The 16,582-nt window shown below is 37.4% G+C and overlaps 1 protein-coding gene across 6 annotated transcripts in view; it reads left to right on the forward strand.

Annotated features, from left to right (window-relative positions):
- Window positions 1-265: 265 nt before the first annotated feature.
- LOC122561846 (uncharacterized protein C18orf25-like) overlaps window positions 266-16,582 on the forward strand; it is a 44,126-nt gene continuing 27,809 nt past the window's right edge. For 2 of the 6 annotated variants that reach the window (XR_006315183.1, XR_006315178.1), the window contains exons 1-2: window positions 266-670; window positions 5,700-5,823. Coding sequence is in view for 1 of the 6 variants with exons in the window: in XM_043714136.1 (XP_043570071.1) it covers window positions 460-670; window positions 5,700-5,823 (335 nt within the window). In the remaining 5 variants the exon portion in view is untranslated. Of the gene's footprint in view, window positions 671-5,699; window positions 5,824-8,412; window positions 14,435-16,582 lie in introns of those variants that run through there. The other 4 variants (XR_006315139.1, XR_006315170.1, XR_006315155.1 and 1 more) reach the window with 4 other exon arrangements.

The following is a 16,582-nucleotide window of genomic DNA, read 5'->3' on the forward strand; positions in this document are numbered from 1 at the left end:
TGGGAATAGTGTCTCTAATCCTGCCCGTTTCCTCACTGCCATTCTTGGTCATTGGTTGTATATATTTGTATACAGTATATGTACTAAAACTGCAGTTCCTGGTCATGCCTATAGTCCTGTCCACATTTTATGCTTAATTTTCAGATTATCAGCGACATATTTTCAAATCTGTGGTGAATTTGCAAAATGCATTGAGCTTGAAAAGCTTGATGCACCGCCTTGCCTTTACCCAAGTAACGTATTTTAATTAAAAACAAATATTTTGCAGCTATTTCATTTTTTAGAAGCTGCCTTGCTTGTGTGTCTGCTGGAGACAGTACTGCACTTAAGAATGTGGAAGATCAAAAATGGAGGAATAGTAGAGGCTCATCACTTTAGATAGCACTTTTACTTAACAACTTGAAGTTATCATAATTTTTATTCTTTTTCTACCTTTCCTGTGCATCTTCCCATCTGTACATGAAAATTAATTATCTGTTGTGTTTGTTCTCAGATGGACCTCCAGTGATAGCACACTATGATATTTCTGACACTAACTCCGACCCAGATGTTCTGAACGTCGACAGTCTTCTTGCAGCTGCTGCTGTTCAGGAGCAATTCTCTTTTGGACATCATGAGTTTAAAGTGAACACTGTTAGAAACCGAGGACTGTTGGAACAATGCATTGCAGGTCAGTCCTTTGAGAAACTCTTGCTATATCTACTTTTCCTCTGCCTTTTTTTTTTAGAAGTAATTTTGGTGGTATAACTATATTAATTCCTGCTGAACAATTGTGTTACATCCACATGCAAGTCCTGAGCTGCCTCCACCACCAAACTGTAGCCACCGAATACCTTGTCTTCCACCTTGGGACCCTCCAACTACGTGAGATCAATGTGGATTTCACTCCTTTCCTCATTTCCCCTCTCCCCGCTTTATCCCAGATCCAACCTTCCAATTTGGCACCATCCTCTTGAACTGTCCTACCTGTACATCTTCCTTCCCACCTATCGGCTCCATCCTCCTCTCCAACCTATCACCTTCATCTATCTATCACATTCTCAGCACCTTCCCCCCCAGCCCCACTCCCCTCCAATTTATCTGTCAGCCCCCTAGGGCTGCTCCTTTTTCCTGATGAAGATCTTATACTTGAAATATTGACTCTCTTGCTCCTTGAATGCTGCCTGACTGGCTGTGCTTTGCCAGCATCACACTCTTCAACTCTGATCTCCAGCATCTCCTGTCCTCACGTTCTCCTCATTGATCATAACATTTGGAAAGTACTCAAGAATAGGCCCTGGTGACTTTTTATTTGTTTCAAAATTCAGCAAATGGGGAATTATTAGTATAAATACAAAGTATTCAGCTTTTAGGCTAGGCTGCAATGGCTGCTTTGTTGAGCTTGCCCATAAGATGTATGAGCAGATGTAGGCCTTTCAACTCGTCAAGTCTGTTCTGCTATTCAGTGGTTGATCTGATAATACGTCCACTCCACTTCTACTACCTTTTTCCCCCCAAAACCCTTGATTCCCTTACTGAAACAATAATTTGTCTACCTCATTCTTGAATATACTCAACAATCCACCCTTCTCAGCTCTCAATGGTGAAGAATTCCACAGATTCACTAGCCTCTGAGAGAAAATAATTCCTCCTTATTTTGGTCTTAAGTTGGTGATGCCTTACTCTGAGATATGCCCTGTGGTCCTAGACTCACCTGCAAGAGAAAATAACTCCTGTACATCTATTCTATCAACCCTCTAAGGGTACCATATACTTCAATAAGGTCTGTTCTCCTTCTAAATGGCAACGAGAACCAGCTCAACCCCCTCAATCTCTCCTCACAAGAAAATGGCTCCATACTTGAAATCAACCTGGTGAACTGTCTCTAATTTCAGAATATTGTTTCCTCAATAAGGGGCACAAAACTGTTGACAGTATTCTAGGTATGACTAGTGCCTCATATTGTTTTAGCAAAGCTTCTCTATTTTTACACTCCATTCCCTATTACCTGCTGCAGTTGAATGTAAGCCTTTTGTGAAATATTCTTGAGGACAACCAAATCCCTCTGTGTTACGGCTTTGTGCAATCTTTAAATAATATTGAGCTTTTCTACCAAAGTGCATAATCTCACATTGCCCTGATTATATTATCATCCTCTCTACGTGCCTTCCCATCTATTTTTGTGTCATCTGCCAACTTGCCTAATTCAACACTTCCCTCGTCCAAGTCATAAACATATGTTGTAAATAATTGTGGCCCGAGCACAGATTGCAGTGGCACTCCAACTAATTACAGGTTGCTTTACAAAATATGTCCCCATTATTCAGACAGTCTTCCTTCTATGAATGAGCCAATTCTCTATCCTTGTGAATGCATTGCCCCCAAACCATATTCTCCTATCCTATTAAGTAGCCTGGATGTGATACCTTCTCAAACCCCTTTTGAGAGTTCCAGATATATAACGTGCCCTTTATCCTGCTTGTTACCTCCTCAAAGAATGTAGTATATTTGTCAGACATGGACTTCCTCTTCATGAAGTCCTGCTGACTCTGCTTGATTTTATTACACAGGCAGTTGTCTAATCCTTTTTGCCTTTTCTAGAGCCTAAGGTTTCTTGGAAGATTACTACTATTGCATCCACTATTTATGTAGCTACTTAGTTTAAAATCCTAGGGTATGACCCATCAGGCCATGTTTTTTTTTCTCTACATTGTCTTTATATCCTCTTTGCTTTAGCTTCTTAATTATTTAGTGTATTTGGAATGCATGTTAGTTTCTTCTACTGAACTTATTAGTTTGCCCTTAGTTTAATTTCTCCCTCTTATGTGATCTTTTGTGGGAAAACTTCATCATTCCTCTGGTTTGCCACTAACCTTTGTCACATTTTGCGTTTTCTTCCCCCATCCATTCTTGCTTTCAATTCGATGCCCACACACTATTGTAGTTAGATACCAACACTTTCACAGTTTTGGCAATTATGCACAATATTGTGAATCTAAGTGTGATTTTGTGAATCTCCATTTCTTACAATATTGTTTTAGCATAATGCACAGTGCATGTAAAGTTACCTTGAGATCTGCATGTACTTAGGAATGTATTGATGTGCTTAGTATTGTGAAAATCTGATTATTTATGCATTGATGACTACATTCATTGATGTGCCAAACACGTTTCCTTCGGGAGGAAGGCTGAGTTACCTTTAGTTGTATTGCAAAATTTCTCTTAACTATGGAGTGTAAACCTGAGTTCTGGAAAAATCAAAACATCCATTGACATTTTTTTTTGCCTTATCCTTATCCGTGGAAATATCCAAACCTAATTCACAAATTAAGGTTATTTCAAGTGCAGTTGTTGTTTTTCTGTAAGTAAGAAGGTCCATGCAACAAGATCTTAACATTCCAAGTGTAATGAAGCTGCTCCTTTAACAAGTTTATGTTGTCCTTGTTTTTTTTTTTCAGAGAGGTTACATATACAGACTCCAAAAAGTTGAAGTTGAAGGGTTTTAGGGCAGTTTGATTATAGCTGACAGATACTGCCTCAGGCAACAAGCTTTCAGGCTTTTCAAAATAAAAGCTTGTACAATGAAAGGGGAGCAGCCAGTTCTCCCAGCTCAGCTTTTCTCTGATTTGGTTTGGTTTTTAGCAGAAGTGTTGTAAAAGCTGCTGGACCAAGATGATCTCTCTCTGATTTCTCTCCTGTAAGAACCTATTTGATTTTACCTTTTGTGTCAAGGGGTGTTTATGGGGATTGTTGCAAGTACAAAACAACCTTGGTTACCCGAACATCAATTGTCCAAATTTCGGATTATCCAAACAAGATCTCAAGGTCTCTGTACATTTTAATTGAAGTAGGAAAATTCTATTCCTCATCCATTTAATGCATCATTTTGTAAATTTGAACAGGAATATAGATGCAAGTATGCTTTAATAAATAATTAACTTCAAATATATACTCGAGGCGTGACGTTCAAGTTAAGTCTTACATTTTATCCAAAAAAGCTCTCTGATACTTATTTTGCCCAAGGACAAAGGTTTGTAAACGCACAAGAACAATGTATGTGCAAGTCTGAGTTGTGTGCTCTAACAGCAAGATTCCCTCTCAACATTGACTCGCTCCATTTTGCAAACCCAACAATTAATATCCTCAGCTCATTCTCTGGAGAGTTAAGTCAAAAAATGTGCTCGTACTTTTTGCTTCCGTTTTTTCCTCCCGTTATCCGATGACGACATTTTTTCCAACCAAAAAGTAGTTCAATATCTTTCAGCTGACAAGAAAATTTAATGTAACTTTTTTGTGATGGGAGGAGCAAATCTCCCCATCACAAGTTAGCGCATGTGAAAATAAACAGGAGGAAAACTCGACGAGGGGAGACAAGAGGAACACATTACCCCTGCTAAAAAAAAGTTGATGAGAGGACAGAAACTGAAATCTGTTAAAACGTCTTCCCTCTCTGTCATGCTCCCCCGTATTTTGCGCCTCTCTCTCTTTCTAAGGGCTCGGCAGTCGCTGAGGAGGGAGGGACAACACTTGGTTAGTCTGGACGGCGGGACGACACTGAGCAGAAAGATGTGGCTGCTGTCGAGGACCGGGATAAAACCAAGGAAAATGTCAGCGAAAATTTCACATGAATTTTTAAGCAGTATCCAGTATTTGTATGCATTTTATTGATTGAATGAAATAAAAACTCTGTAAATATGCTTCTTTATGTAATTATGTTCAGCATGGCTTCCTTTGTTTACGATCAGATCAGTTATCTGAACAAAATGCTCCCTACCCATCTTGTTCAAATAATCGAGGTTGTTCTGTATTGGGAACAGCATCATTAAGTTGGGATAATCTGTTGGGTTTTCGGATAGGTTAAGTTATTTTGTACTCTGTTCTTTTTTGTTTGTGTTTCATTCAGTAATCTTGTAAGTAAATTCTGCTTTATTTAAAACTAAGTGGTTTGGCCAGCGGCTTTTCTCATAGAATATCTACTCTACACCTGCTTAAAACAACTAGCAAAGTTAAGGTCTAAGCTACCTTCTTGAAACAGAAGGACTGGAATGGTTTAGCATGGTAGTTCATCAGCACCTTCTAAAACAATTAGGAATGGATAATAAATACTAGCCTAGCCAGTAATGCCCACATTCCATGATGGAATAAAGAGAAGCACTTGGAAACGGCAATTATGTGAATAAATGATTCATCCACTTTGGTAGAAGTGTTGGACCTGTGCCCAATGCTTTAGAAGATCTTTTGGGCAGCTCCAAATAGTGCCACGACTGCCTTAATTCTCACCTGTTAGGCAGATGAGCCTTACTTTCATGGTTCATTTGGAAATTGACAATGAGCACATCCGAGAACATTATTGAAATGTCACTCTCACCCTAGAACCCAAATCCTGGAGTTGTATTTGAGCCCTTAAACCTTCTTACTCAGACAAGAGTACTTGAGTTCACCCTAAAATTTCCTACCTCTTCTTTTGCCAGGGATAATTTTTTTTTAGATAGAAGTGCTACATATAAGAAATGCAGAAAAATAAGAAACTGAAGTAGAAGTTGCACAATATTGGGAAAGGAGGTGAGTATTCAGAGATGGTTTAGGATTTTGCTCAGGGGCATTTTCTCTGTATTTGAATTATTGGTGGTTATTCATTTGCTGGGACAGTGTATTTTGTCCAAGTAAAGCATGTCTGAATGCTCGCACTAAGGTTGTTTGTGCTTTCTGGTTCCTTCCAGGTCAAGGAGAAGAGAGCTTCATAGTTAATGACTCTTCAGGTTTCTCTGTACCATTAAAAGAAGAAATCCAAATTGCCTCCTCTGATAGTGAGGTCGAAATTGTAGGAATTCAAGAAGATACAAGGTACAAGCGTCTGTCTTGGACATGAACATTGGGAAAATCCCAAAGCCTTGCAGTCATAATCTAAAAATAGCAATTTCTGATAAATGACAAGCATATTGAGAAAATGTTCGCATCACAATTCACTGTAGAAGATTAAAGCAGAAATAACTAGGGTAGAACTGCAAAAATGGTAAACCTGTATTCTGATCTGAGGCCAAATTAAACAGTATTACATATTATTTGCAATTGCAAAGCAGGCCATTCAATTCAGGAGGTTGGTACCAGAATTTATGCTCCTTAACCTTCCTCCCATACCTTTTTTTAAAAATGTGAAACAACCTATCTATGTCCCTTCCTTGCTCCCCAGTATTTGTCAAGCCTCTCCTTAAATCTGCATATGCTAGTTGTCTAAGCCTATACTAGTGAGTTTCATCTTCTTACTATTATATTGGTAAAGAGTTTTCTCCAGAATTCCCCTTTTGAATTTTTAATGTTTATTTTGCATCGATGACCATTAAATCTGCTTTCCCTTATATGTGGAGAAACCTTTTCAACAACTACCCTATTGAACCATTTCAAATTTTCAAGGCTTCCATCAGGTCAGCCCTCAGTAAGTCTTCTCTTTTCTATAGGAAAGAGCCTCACTTGTTGGCAATAATCTCACAATTCTTATCCTAATAAATCTTTTCTAGTGTTTGATATCCTTTCTATGTGAAGTTCAGAATTATGCATAGATTCCAGTTGTGGTCCTATTAATGTTTAATATAGCTTCCCTGTTTATGATTTCTGTTATTCTAAAATTGCAACAGTGGTAGACTCGCCAGCTTTGGTCATTGCATAAATATATGGATGATAATGGAATGATTAGATTTGATTAGATTCCCTACAGTGTGGAAACAGGCCCTTCGGCACAACTTGTCCACACTGACCCTCCGAAGAGTAACCCACCCAGATCCATTTCTGTCTGAATGATGCACCTAACACTATGGGTAATTTAGCATGGCCGATTCACCTGAGCTGTATATCTTTGCGACTGTTGGAGGAAACTGGAGATCCCGGAGGAAACCCATGCAGACACGGGGAGAATGTGCAAACTCCACACAGACAGTCGGCCGAGGCTGGAATTGAACCTGGGACCCTGGTGCTGTGAGACAGCAGTGCTAACCACTGAGCCACCATGCCGCCCTAAAGTGTAGGTTAGGAGAGCTTCAGATTGGTTTCACAGGTCAGCGCACCATCGAGGGCCTGTACTGCGCTGTAATGCCCTATGTTTAGTGCATTTTTGCGTTTCTCTTTATTAATTAGTGGTGTGTCATTACAGGCAGATGTTTTTGTCAGATCTGTTTCTCATTTGAGTCTTTTGATCAATTTTTTAACTGTTCCCAATGCTGTTATATTTCCACATTGATGGATTTTTTCAGTTTATTTTTTCCTATTACCATTCTCATGTTTAAAAATGAACTTTTTTCTGAATTCATTTTCTTTGTTCTTGAACTTAAATTCTTCGAAACCTTACCTTAAATCCTACCACCATAATAGGATTTATAATATTAGCTGTAGAGTTGATATTGCCCTTTGAATTACTGACATTATATATTGTATCGCAAACTGCTTTATTTTATAATTTATAAAAAGGGATTTATAAGTATTAATTTCAACTTCAGTATTATGCATGAAGGAATATCATCTGCCTCCTTTTGTCTATCTATCACAGCCCCATTTTCCAGGAAGCACAAGGTGAATGCAATGTATTCATTTTTGCGCATATCACTTCCACTAATGTATTTATTGCTTTCTGCATCCAGACACATGCAGCAGGTAAAGCTGACAGGCTGGCAACTCCTTCGGTTCACTTTGTTTCAGTCACATAAAGGGCACCCTGCATTTGGTTTCAGAATTTCATGCTTAAAGAGATGAAAAAAAGGATCAATTTCTCTAACATAAGTACTGTCTTGATCCCTGCTAGAAGTACAAAGGAAAAGATTAAATTCCTCTGTGATTCCTTTCAGTCATTTCACTCCTTTCCAAGCTTCCTTTTTTGACTTTTCCAATCTTATATGGTGCCACAATACTCTTTGATCACCCTTCATATTCACTCTCAGTTTTACAGTTGGCAGGTGGTTTTACAGCCAGCTGCCCTTCCTGCTACATTACTAACCATCTCTATTTATTTGGGCGACAGACTGGCACTACAATTTGCTGTGCTGTCTGTGGCACGAGCTGGTGACTGTGTACTTTTCAAAGTTGCATACAAAGAATTAATCATGCAGAAGGGATATTTAAAGGCTATTTGAACTTAACAAATTACTTTCCTTCCATGAGTTACTGCCTTGGAGATGAAGGGAATTGCCAATTAAATGCAACTAGCTCCATTGTGCTTTTGTACTAAATGTTCATTTTAGCGTTGGAACATTTTGATGTGGTAAGTGTTGTCATAATCTCATGTATTTCCTACTGGTTGTTGGAGGAGCAACATTCACGGCAAGTTGGCTGATGATGATGCAGATCCTTAAACGAAAAGCTGATTATTATTTTTTAATAAGTGAATTTCAAAAGCTAAAGGGACTTTGAAATGATGATGGTAATTTTTTTTTAATTGCTTGCAAACAGATCAATTCAGACTAGACCCGGTGTAATCCAGAGCTGTTCATCATGGAAGCAGAATTCTCATTCATATTGCAGCAGGGTCCAGCAACAACAAATGCATTCGTGGGCTGCCGTCTCTCAGCCAACCTGGAGTGGAGCTCCAGAGGTTGTTGACCTTACCCTTGATGAAGATGCTAGACGCAGATACTTGCTGTGAGCAATTATCATGTGCTGTCTTTGTTCAGTGGTGCAAGATGACAAAGAGTAGAGGGGAAAAAATGCTCAGTGGCTCCTTTCTATTGTTCACAAAGATTTGAAAAGTTGTTATTTTGCTTTTTTCATTGAGTGAAGTTTCTGTATTTTTCAACATCCAGTACTATCCAAAAAGGTATGTTTCACATTTGTCTTAAAATGTCAATACATCAACATTATGGGTCTCATATTGGGCGACTGAATGTTTTTAAGTGGCTCTGTTTCTAAAATAGTTTGTATTTTATGTAGTCCCCAGATTATTTAGTAGGTTTCAGGATTCACATTAGGCATGCCTAACTTGGACTTAGATGTTTTTGAGTTAATTTGACATTTAAGTACTGCATTTAAATTCACTAGAAATTTTAGCAGCAATTTTCAATTAAATCTGCTAGTTCAGCAAAATATAAATTTATTTAAGGTTAGTGACAGGGCTTCTGTAATAAAGGCAAAATGATAGGGCTCTGAGCTTGCATGTGTAGTGTTGACTCACCAATTACAATATGTGCCATCATTTCAGTCAAAGAAGATCCTTCCTCCTATAATTCCTATTGATGCCCTTAGTAATGCACAGCCACAAAGGAAAATATAAAGTCATTCATCACCTTAATCTATCAGTGAATCTAAGTTTATTAGTGGCTTAATCCATGCTTCTGTCATACTAAAAAGGTTTGATTAGTTACTGAGTAAAAGTAATTGTGTCTGTCTGTTCAATGGGTAGTCCTAATTTGTATTAATTTTCAAAAGGTTTCAGTTGGTCTTAGTAATTGCAGAGTGTTTCTCAGCTGCTAAAATTGCAGTATGCGAAAATGAATTGTAAAGAATTATAAGTGAAAGAACATTATTCATTCTTATTCCAATAGCATTGATTTTAGTTATTATCTCAGTAAAATAAATTGCTGAAATATAGTCAGATAAACATAGTTATAATAAATAATTTCTCCCCATCAAAGCTATTTAAACAGTGGAATGAACAAGTAAGAAAGCTTCAACTGATCACTAAGGTTTTTGTTTAAACCTCTTATTTGATAGGAATATGTTGATATTTCATTTTGATTGGAAAAGAAAGTAGTTATAGGTAGGACCAAAAGAAAAATCTTACTCCCAAAGCTTCCATTGGACTGTAATTGGAAGGAATAATTTGTAAAAAAAAAAAGAACTTTTTCCAAAGTTTGAAACAGCCAGGAACAAATAGTTTTGAAAACTGTATTCCCATTATGTTTTCTACCCAAGGGAATTTGAAGTATCAGTAGTAGCGTACTGAATGCTGCATTAACTTTGTGGCTTATTTTATCCCTCAGGCATCTTTATCATTTTAGTTTCTAGATTGTCTGGTTACCACTCATGATATGGTGGCCTGAAATAAAACTTGTAAAATCTTGGAAGAAACTTAGTGCATGACACTATAATAGCTGTGCAACACAATGCATTTTTATAAGCACTTGATTTACCTGTTATGCTCAGATAAGTTTTATTTGGTGATGTACACCAAGATGAAAGAGTAGCTCACTGGGTAATTGCATAACTGTACTGGTTCAAATGGATCAGAATATTCTCAGGTTTATACTCTTTGCTGACATCAGCTTGACCCCCCTGCCCATGATCTGTGCCAGAAAGTTACATATACGTAGTTGCACATGAAGACGGAATTGATATTGTATGTGATGCTTCCCTGTGGTGGAAAAGGTACAGACCCTGTGAATCATAGAATCTTGCAGTATACAGAAGTCATTCAGTATGGAAGCATCTAATTAGTCCTTCAACCTGTTTTTCCCCACAGCCATGCAAATTTTATGTAAAGAATGGCCAGTAGAGAAAAGTGCTTGAAGGAAGGCAGTGTTGGGAGCTGTCCTATACCCTCTATACATTAAGAAAACTGTTATCTGTGCAGATATGTTTGCATTAGCACTGTGGTAAATTTATTTATAAAGTTGTTGAAAATGGGTCCTGCAAATTGAAGCAGTGCTAAGTGTTTCAGCAGCCTTCAATTGCAGATCAAAGACTTGTTCATCTTACCATCTTGGAGAGTACTGAATGAGTACCAAGACTGAATTCCTGGAGACTTTATGTGGAAACGTGCCTTTTTGGTTACCTGATGTAAGCGGTTATTCTTAAAAGTCACTAAAACCTGGTTTATGTGGTAATAGTGTCTGAGTTTTGATTTAATTTGTGTTAGTCAGGGTCTTCTTGCTTTTTTCCAAAACATCTAGTATTAAAAGTTTGTGCATTTATGTTTAAGTAACAACAGATTTTTTTTGTTCCTGAGTTCCTTCAGCTAGTGTCTAATGTTAATTATACTAGGTTGTTTAAATTGGGACAGATTAGGGAGTGTTTAAATTTAAAGTGCAGTATCTTCATTGCTTTGAAAGTGATTAGATTCCAAGGATGGGCTGATGCTCTGCTTTTGACAATTGCAGTTTTTATCTGTAGAGGTTGCTTACTAAGCTGTTGGCAGGCTACAGTAGACTCTTGTCTGCAGGTTCCTAGACCATGATAGTCAGCTTCCCGAAACACATGTGGCAAAGAAAAGCAAAGGACCCTCCCCTTTCAAATTAAAGACAATACATCCACCTGAATTTTTGGTTATGGATTTTGATGATCACAAGGTCAAAAGAAGGCATTTTATACACAAGGTATATAACCTCAGATACATGTCATGTTTAAAAAGCAAAACTGCCCAATGTCTTAAAGGCTTAACTGGTATTTGAGAGGGTAACTTTACTATTTGACAAGTTTTTCTTGGGTTTATGGTACTATCACATGACCAGAACCAAACTCGTATTCTATCTAATTTAAACTAAAATCTTACAGCACAATGTAATCTAAACCAACTTTATACCGTGGCACCTTCTTCAAATAGTGGAGATAACCTAGTTTTATATGCCTGTTGCTTAATACTGAGTGATAATGGACAACTCCACCTGAAAAGTAACACGTAGATGCTATCATATCTAGCACTTAATAATGCTGTTTCTACAGAGAAGGGCTTTTTTTAAAAAAAAGTATTGGATCTCAGTACTGCTACTTTCAGGTGGAATAGCATCACTGCATCGCACAGTGTGTTTGCTGAGTTACTACTTAACCATGCTTTGTGATCCTCATTGTACAAATTTGCATCGGTTTACAGACCACAAAATCATTTTCTCATCTTCAAGATTCTCAACTTGTTTTTATAATTTTGCAATAAATGTGTTCCACCTCAGGACAAAGTGAAAGAGCCATTGCTTGAATCTTTGGGAAAAGTAAATAAAATTAAAACCTGGGCAGTGAAGGTCTTTCTTGAACAGGAAAGTTTTCATTAATGTTGGCATGCTTGTTCACTAGAGAGGAACTTCCAGTTCAATAGATGGAGAGCAAAAAGAGGTGAAGTGTGTTCCAGTAGTGCAAAGGCTGTTAAAACAAATTGTTACATTAAGGTTTGCTTGACATGCTCATGAATCCTCACCTATGAAGGGAATGCTGGCTTCTTAGAAAGGTAGTAAGTAGCCATGGATCCTTGCCTGTTTAACTGTTATGCATTCTGTCTTAACCCAAGTTGTGCTTGGCTCCAGTGGTAAAATGCAAATCTTTTTTGAAGTTTAATTTAGGTTATCGAATGAATTATTATTCAAACAAATGTTACTTCTGAATTAAATGAGACTAAACTAGATCCCTACATTATCCTTTATCTATGTCACCACTTACCCTCACTCAATAATATTGCATTTTCATTTTCATAATGGATCTATCCCTCCCTAAAATTGCAGATCAATATTCAAACAACTTGTTTTAAATCTTTTCCCTACAAAAATTTACCTTTGCTAAAATAAAGCGTGAACCATTATCACTAACACTTTTTGTGGTTTTCAGCACACATTATGTTGTAATTTTTGTGCAAATTTTGTGCTTTCATATTTATTGCTCTCCATTTTCTATTGCTGTATGTGTGTATCAGCAATATTCAATGGATATCCTATGACAAATGAGTGACCAGAATCAGCACATAACATTCTTGGAAACTGTTTGCATCAATATCTTGGCATTTAATACTTTAGAAACCTGGAAGCTCGTATTGGGCATCATGAATAAGTTATGCATTAACTTTCCTCATTAGTGAAATCTCTGGGGAAACTGTAATGCACTGCTGGTGTTCAACTCAGTGGCATATCTAATGCCCTGTTGTGATGTTTTTTCTAATGCTTTTGTTTAAATTGCGGATGGTTTATGTATTTGATAATCTTTGGCATATGTTGTGCCCCTGAATCTTTGTAATCGAGGACTGAGCAATGACTTAAGTAGTGTTATGGGAGAACATTGGAGGACATCTCTTCAGCTGATTGTTTCAAGTTGTGATGCAGCATGATTCACATGCTCATTTCAAAGTGTGGCCCAGTAAAGAATTCTTTACTGATTTGGGAAGCGTGGAAAGAATTTAAAAAACAGGTAAATTTAACAGGCTGAGCAGTAACAGTAGAGTCTGCCCATTTGGTGTTGAGGTTGAGTCAGGTAAAGCGGATAAAATATGTTTTTCCTTCAGATTAATCTTCCTAACCTTCATCTTTCCAGTTAAGTTACAAAGGGCTCTGAGTAAATGTGCAATGATGTGTGATATTGAGCCAAGCTCATCAGATATTGTCTTGTTTTGATCCTGAGTAAAGTGACCTGAGCATGTTTGGAGCTAGGAGCATTATAATTAGCCTTAATGTTTTGCAGCAGTTATAGTATGCCAAAATTAAGGAGGTCTGGTTGTTATCATCTCTGAATTATTATGCAACGATCCATGTGGAAAGTTGTATGTATATATAATGTAAGGTGAAAAATAATATTTGGTTTGGTTACAATGCCTTCATTGTAAAATATTCTGACTACATTTGGTGTCTAAGCTTGTATTTGAAGAATTTCCACTGATGATAGATTGTGGGGCTTAACAGTATCCATGGGAACATACCCAAGCATGATTCAGAACCTGAAGGGAAAAACTTGGGAAGGAGGTCGAAGAAACCGTTGAGTAGATCATAGTTATGGCTGAAAGAGGACAAACTTGAGATGATGACCAGTGCATGAACTCCAAATAGACTTGCTCAGTACAGAGAGTTGTATGATTCACGTTGGAACTTAGCTGGTTGGAAGAAATTCAAAAATCATAAAAAACAAAATGGGAACTAAATAAAGAGGGTGCAATCTAATGTTATCAAAAGGAGTAAATAAAGAGGGAATTTGCTTATCTGCTAGTTAGAGGTATTACAGTGCAGAATTTCACCATGTAGCAAATCAGAGTTCTAGTGTGTAACAAACAAGCATACATATTCACCTCCACAACTACTACTGTTTAAATCTGGACACCCAGGCAGTGTGAGGGTTAGTTTGTATTTTCAGAACCATCTTTCGATTGACATTTTATATCATTTTTCTGTTAAATTCTTTTGTGTGGGAATGGAATAAATGTTATTTTCTACTGAAGACCAGTGCCCACAATGATAACAGCGAGAACAAAAGGAATTGAGGTATTATATTGCTTGTAAGTTTCATTAAAGCATAAAAATTGTATAGAATTATTACAAATGTTTTATGCGCGATATAAGGGAGCAATTCTAAATAATCCTCAGCATGTAAATTTTGATCTTGTGAGATTGCACTAATTATGGACTTTGTTTTGCCCCTGCTCAGTATTGATTTTTTTCTGGAAAAATGTAAATACTGTTTGTGCTGCCTTGTATGGAGCTGTGGTGGCAGTGTATAGATTTTTAACTGTTATGCAGTGATTATATGAAATAGAAAAATTGAGACAGGAAAATAAAAATTTAACTTTTAAACATTATTGTTGCAAGTTGACTTTTTTTGTAATTATTCTTTTAGTTGCAGTTGGTAGTTATCAAATATCATCCATATGCTTTTCAATTTTGTGTTTTCTCAATGACTCTTTAACATACTAACATAGTTCCTCAAAATAGCATTGTTGAGCTTTCAATCTGATTTTTGTTGTCAAAACTGAAATGGAATCAACATATTTTGAAAATATAAAACTACTTATAATTTTCACCAGCTCCTCCTCTAGGGCAACTAGGGACGGGCAATAATGACCACATCCAAGAGTGAATAAAACAAAACTCTGAATAACTTGGTAGATGCTTTTTTAAAAAAACGTTTCTGGAAAGCTGTAATAAGTCTTGAAATGCACAACAGTGTTTGAAAAAAAGGGTTAATGCTTTGAGTGTGTACTTTGTTTTTTAAAAACAAAGCAGTTGATCTGAAAGTTTTTCTCTGGTTCTTTATGAAAGTACTTGGGGCTTTTTCTCTTGGCTGTCTCCAATGTTCAACCCTCAAGATATTCCTGAATTGAGTGTCCTTAAGGGCTTTTGCCCGAAACGTCGATTTTGCCTGTCCTCGGATGCTGCCTGAATTGCTGTGCTCTTCCAGCACCACTAATCCAGAATCTGGTTTCCAGCATCTGCAGTCATTGTTTTTATCTTGTCCTTTGAACAAACTGACTAACACATCTGCAATTTCTTCAACTAAATTAATGCTCTGAGGTGGCCACCATTTGAATCTTGCTAAAGTCTTCTTATTACTTCAATTATCTATTTTTTTAATATTCTTCTAAGTTCTCTATACACCTCTACCTTTTCTCAACTTTTTAGGATCCCTTGCACTGTTGGAATTATGTCCTCTTTCCCTACTGAAAACAGATGCAAAGTACTCATTTACAAATTTCATTTCCTTGTTAGCCATTACTGTCTCACCTGCATGTCTAATTTGACCCCATTCCTCTTTACATCTCACTGTCTCTTAATATATCTATTAAAATATTTGCTATTAACTTTGGTATCTCTCTTCCAAAAATCTTTTCCCCATAGTGGGGAAGTCCAAAATTAAGGGGCACATTTTTAAGGTGAGAGGAGAAAGATTTAAAAAGGAGGGGTAACATTTTTATATTGGTTCGTGTCTGGAGTGAACTGCCAAAGTAAGTGGTGCCAAAGTAAGTTACCATGTTTAAAAGCCATTTGGTTAGGTTCATGAATAGGAAAGGTTTGGAGGGATATGGGCCAAGCACAGGTAGGTGGGACTAGTTTAGTTTGGGAACATGGTCAATGTGGACTGATTGGACGGAAGGGTCTGTATCAATGCTGGATGATTTATGAGAGGGCATAGATCTAAGGTGAGAGGCGAAAGATTTAAAAGGGACATGAGGTGCAACTTTTTTCATGCAGAGGGTGGTGCATGTTTGGAATGAACTGCCAGAAGCAGTGGTGGAGGCTAGTACAATTTCATCTTTTAAAAGGTATCTGGCTACACATATGAATAGGAAGGGTTTAGAGGGATATGGGCTGGCAAATGAGAGTTGATCTACTGAGGAATTCTGGTCGCCATGGACCAGTTGGACTGAAGGGCCTGTTTCCATGCTATGTAACTCCATGTTTATAACTCTCTGCATCTGCGTTTCATATAAATAATACATGAATTGATTTTGTACATCATTCTTAAGGCATGGAGCCAAAACGATTATTCAGCCATGAGAGTCATTTCCTATCTGGTAACCCCTGACACCTGAATTTTTAGCAAAAATCCTGGACAGCAATCAGGAGAAGCAGAAATTGATTTTTGCCTCCTACCAAATGAGACCGGTTATGTGGACAACAGTGGCATCCTGTTTGAGTCAGCATATATCAAGAATGCACCATTGGCCATGTGTGCCATCATTTGTTACTTAGTAATTAAAGGAATAGAGTTATTAAGAGATACATCTTAATCTAATGTCACTCTGAAGCCAGATCTCATGACTCTAGGGCTAATGTTCTCTCAAATCTGACTTTAAGGCTAATCAAAGCTATCCTGGTGTTGGAATGGATCATATCCTTTAGCGTATAGTATAAAGTTTGCAACTTGACAACGGGAAGATTGCAAAACAGTCCTGAGAAGGTCAGGGTGCTTCAGCGATTATGTAATTCATCCATGTAAGGTGATCTAG

This window comes from Chiloscyllium plagiosum, chromosome 1, assembly GCF_004010195.1.
Source record: "Chiloscyllium plagiosum isolate BGI_BamShark_2017 chromosome 1, ASM401019v2, whole genome shotgun sequence".
NCBI classification, from domain to species: domain Eukaryota; kingdom Metazoa; phylum Chordata; class Chondrichthyes; order Orectolobiformes; family Hemiscylliidae; genus Chiloscyllium; species Chiloscyllium plagiosum.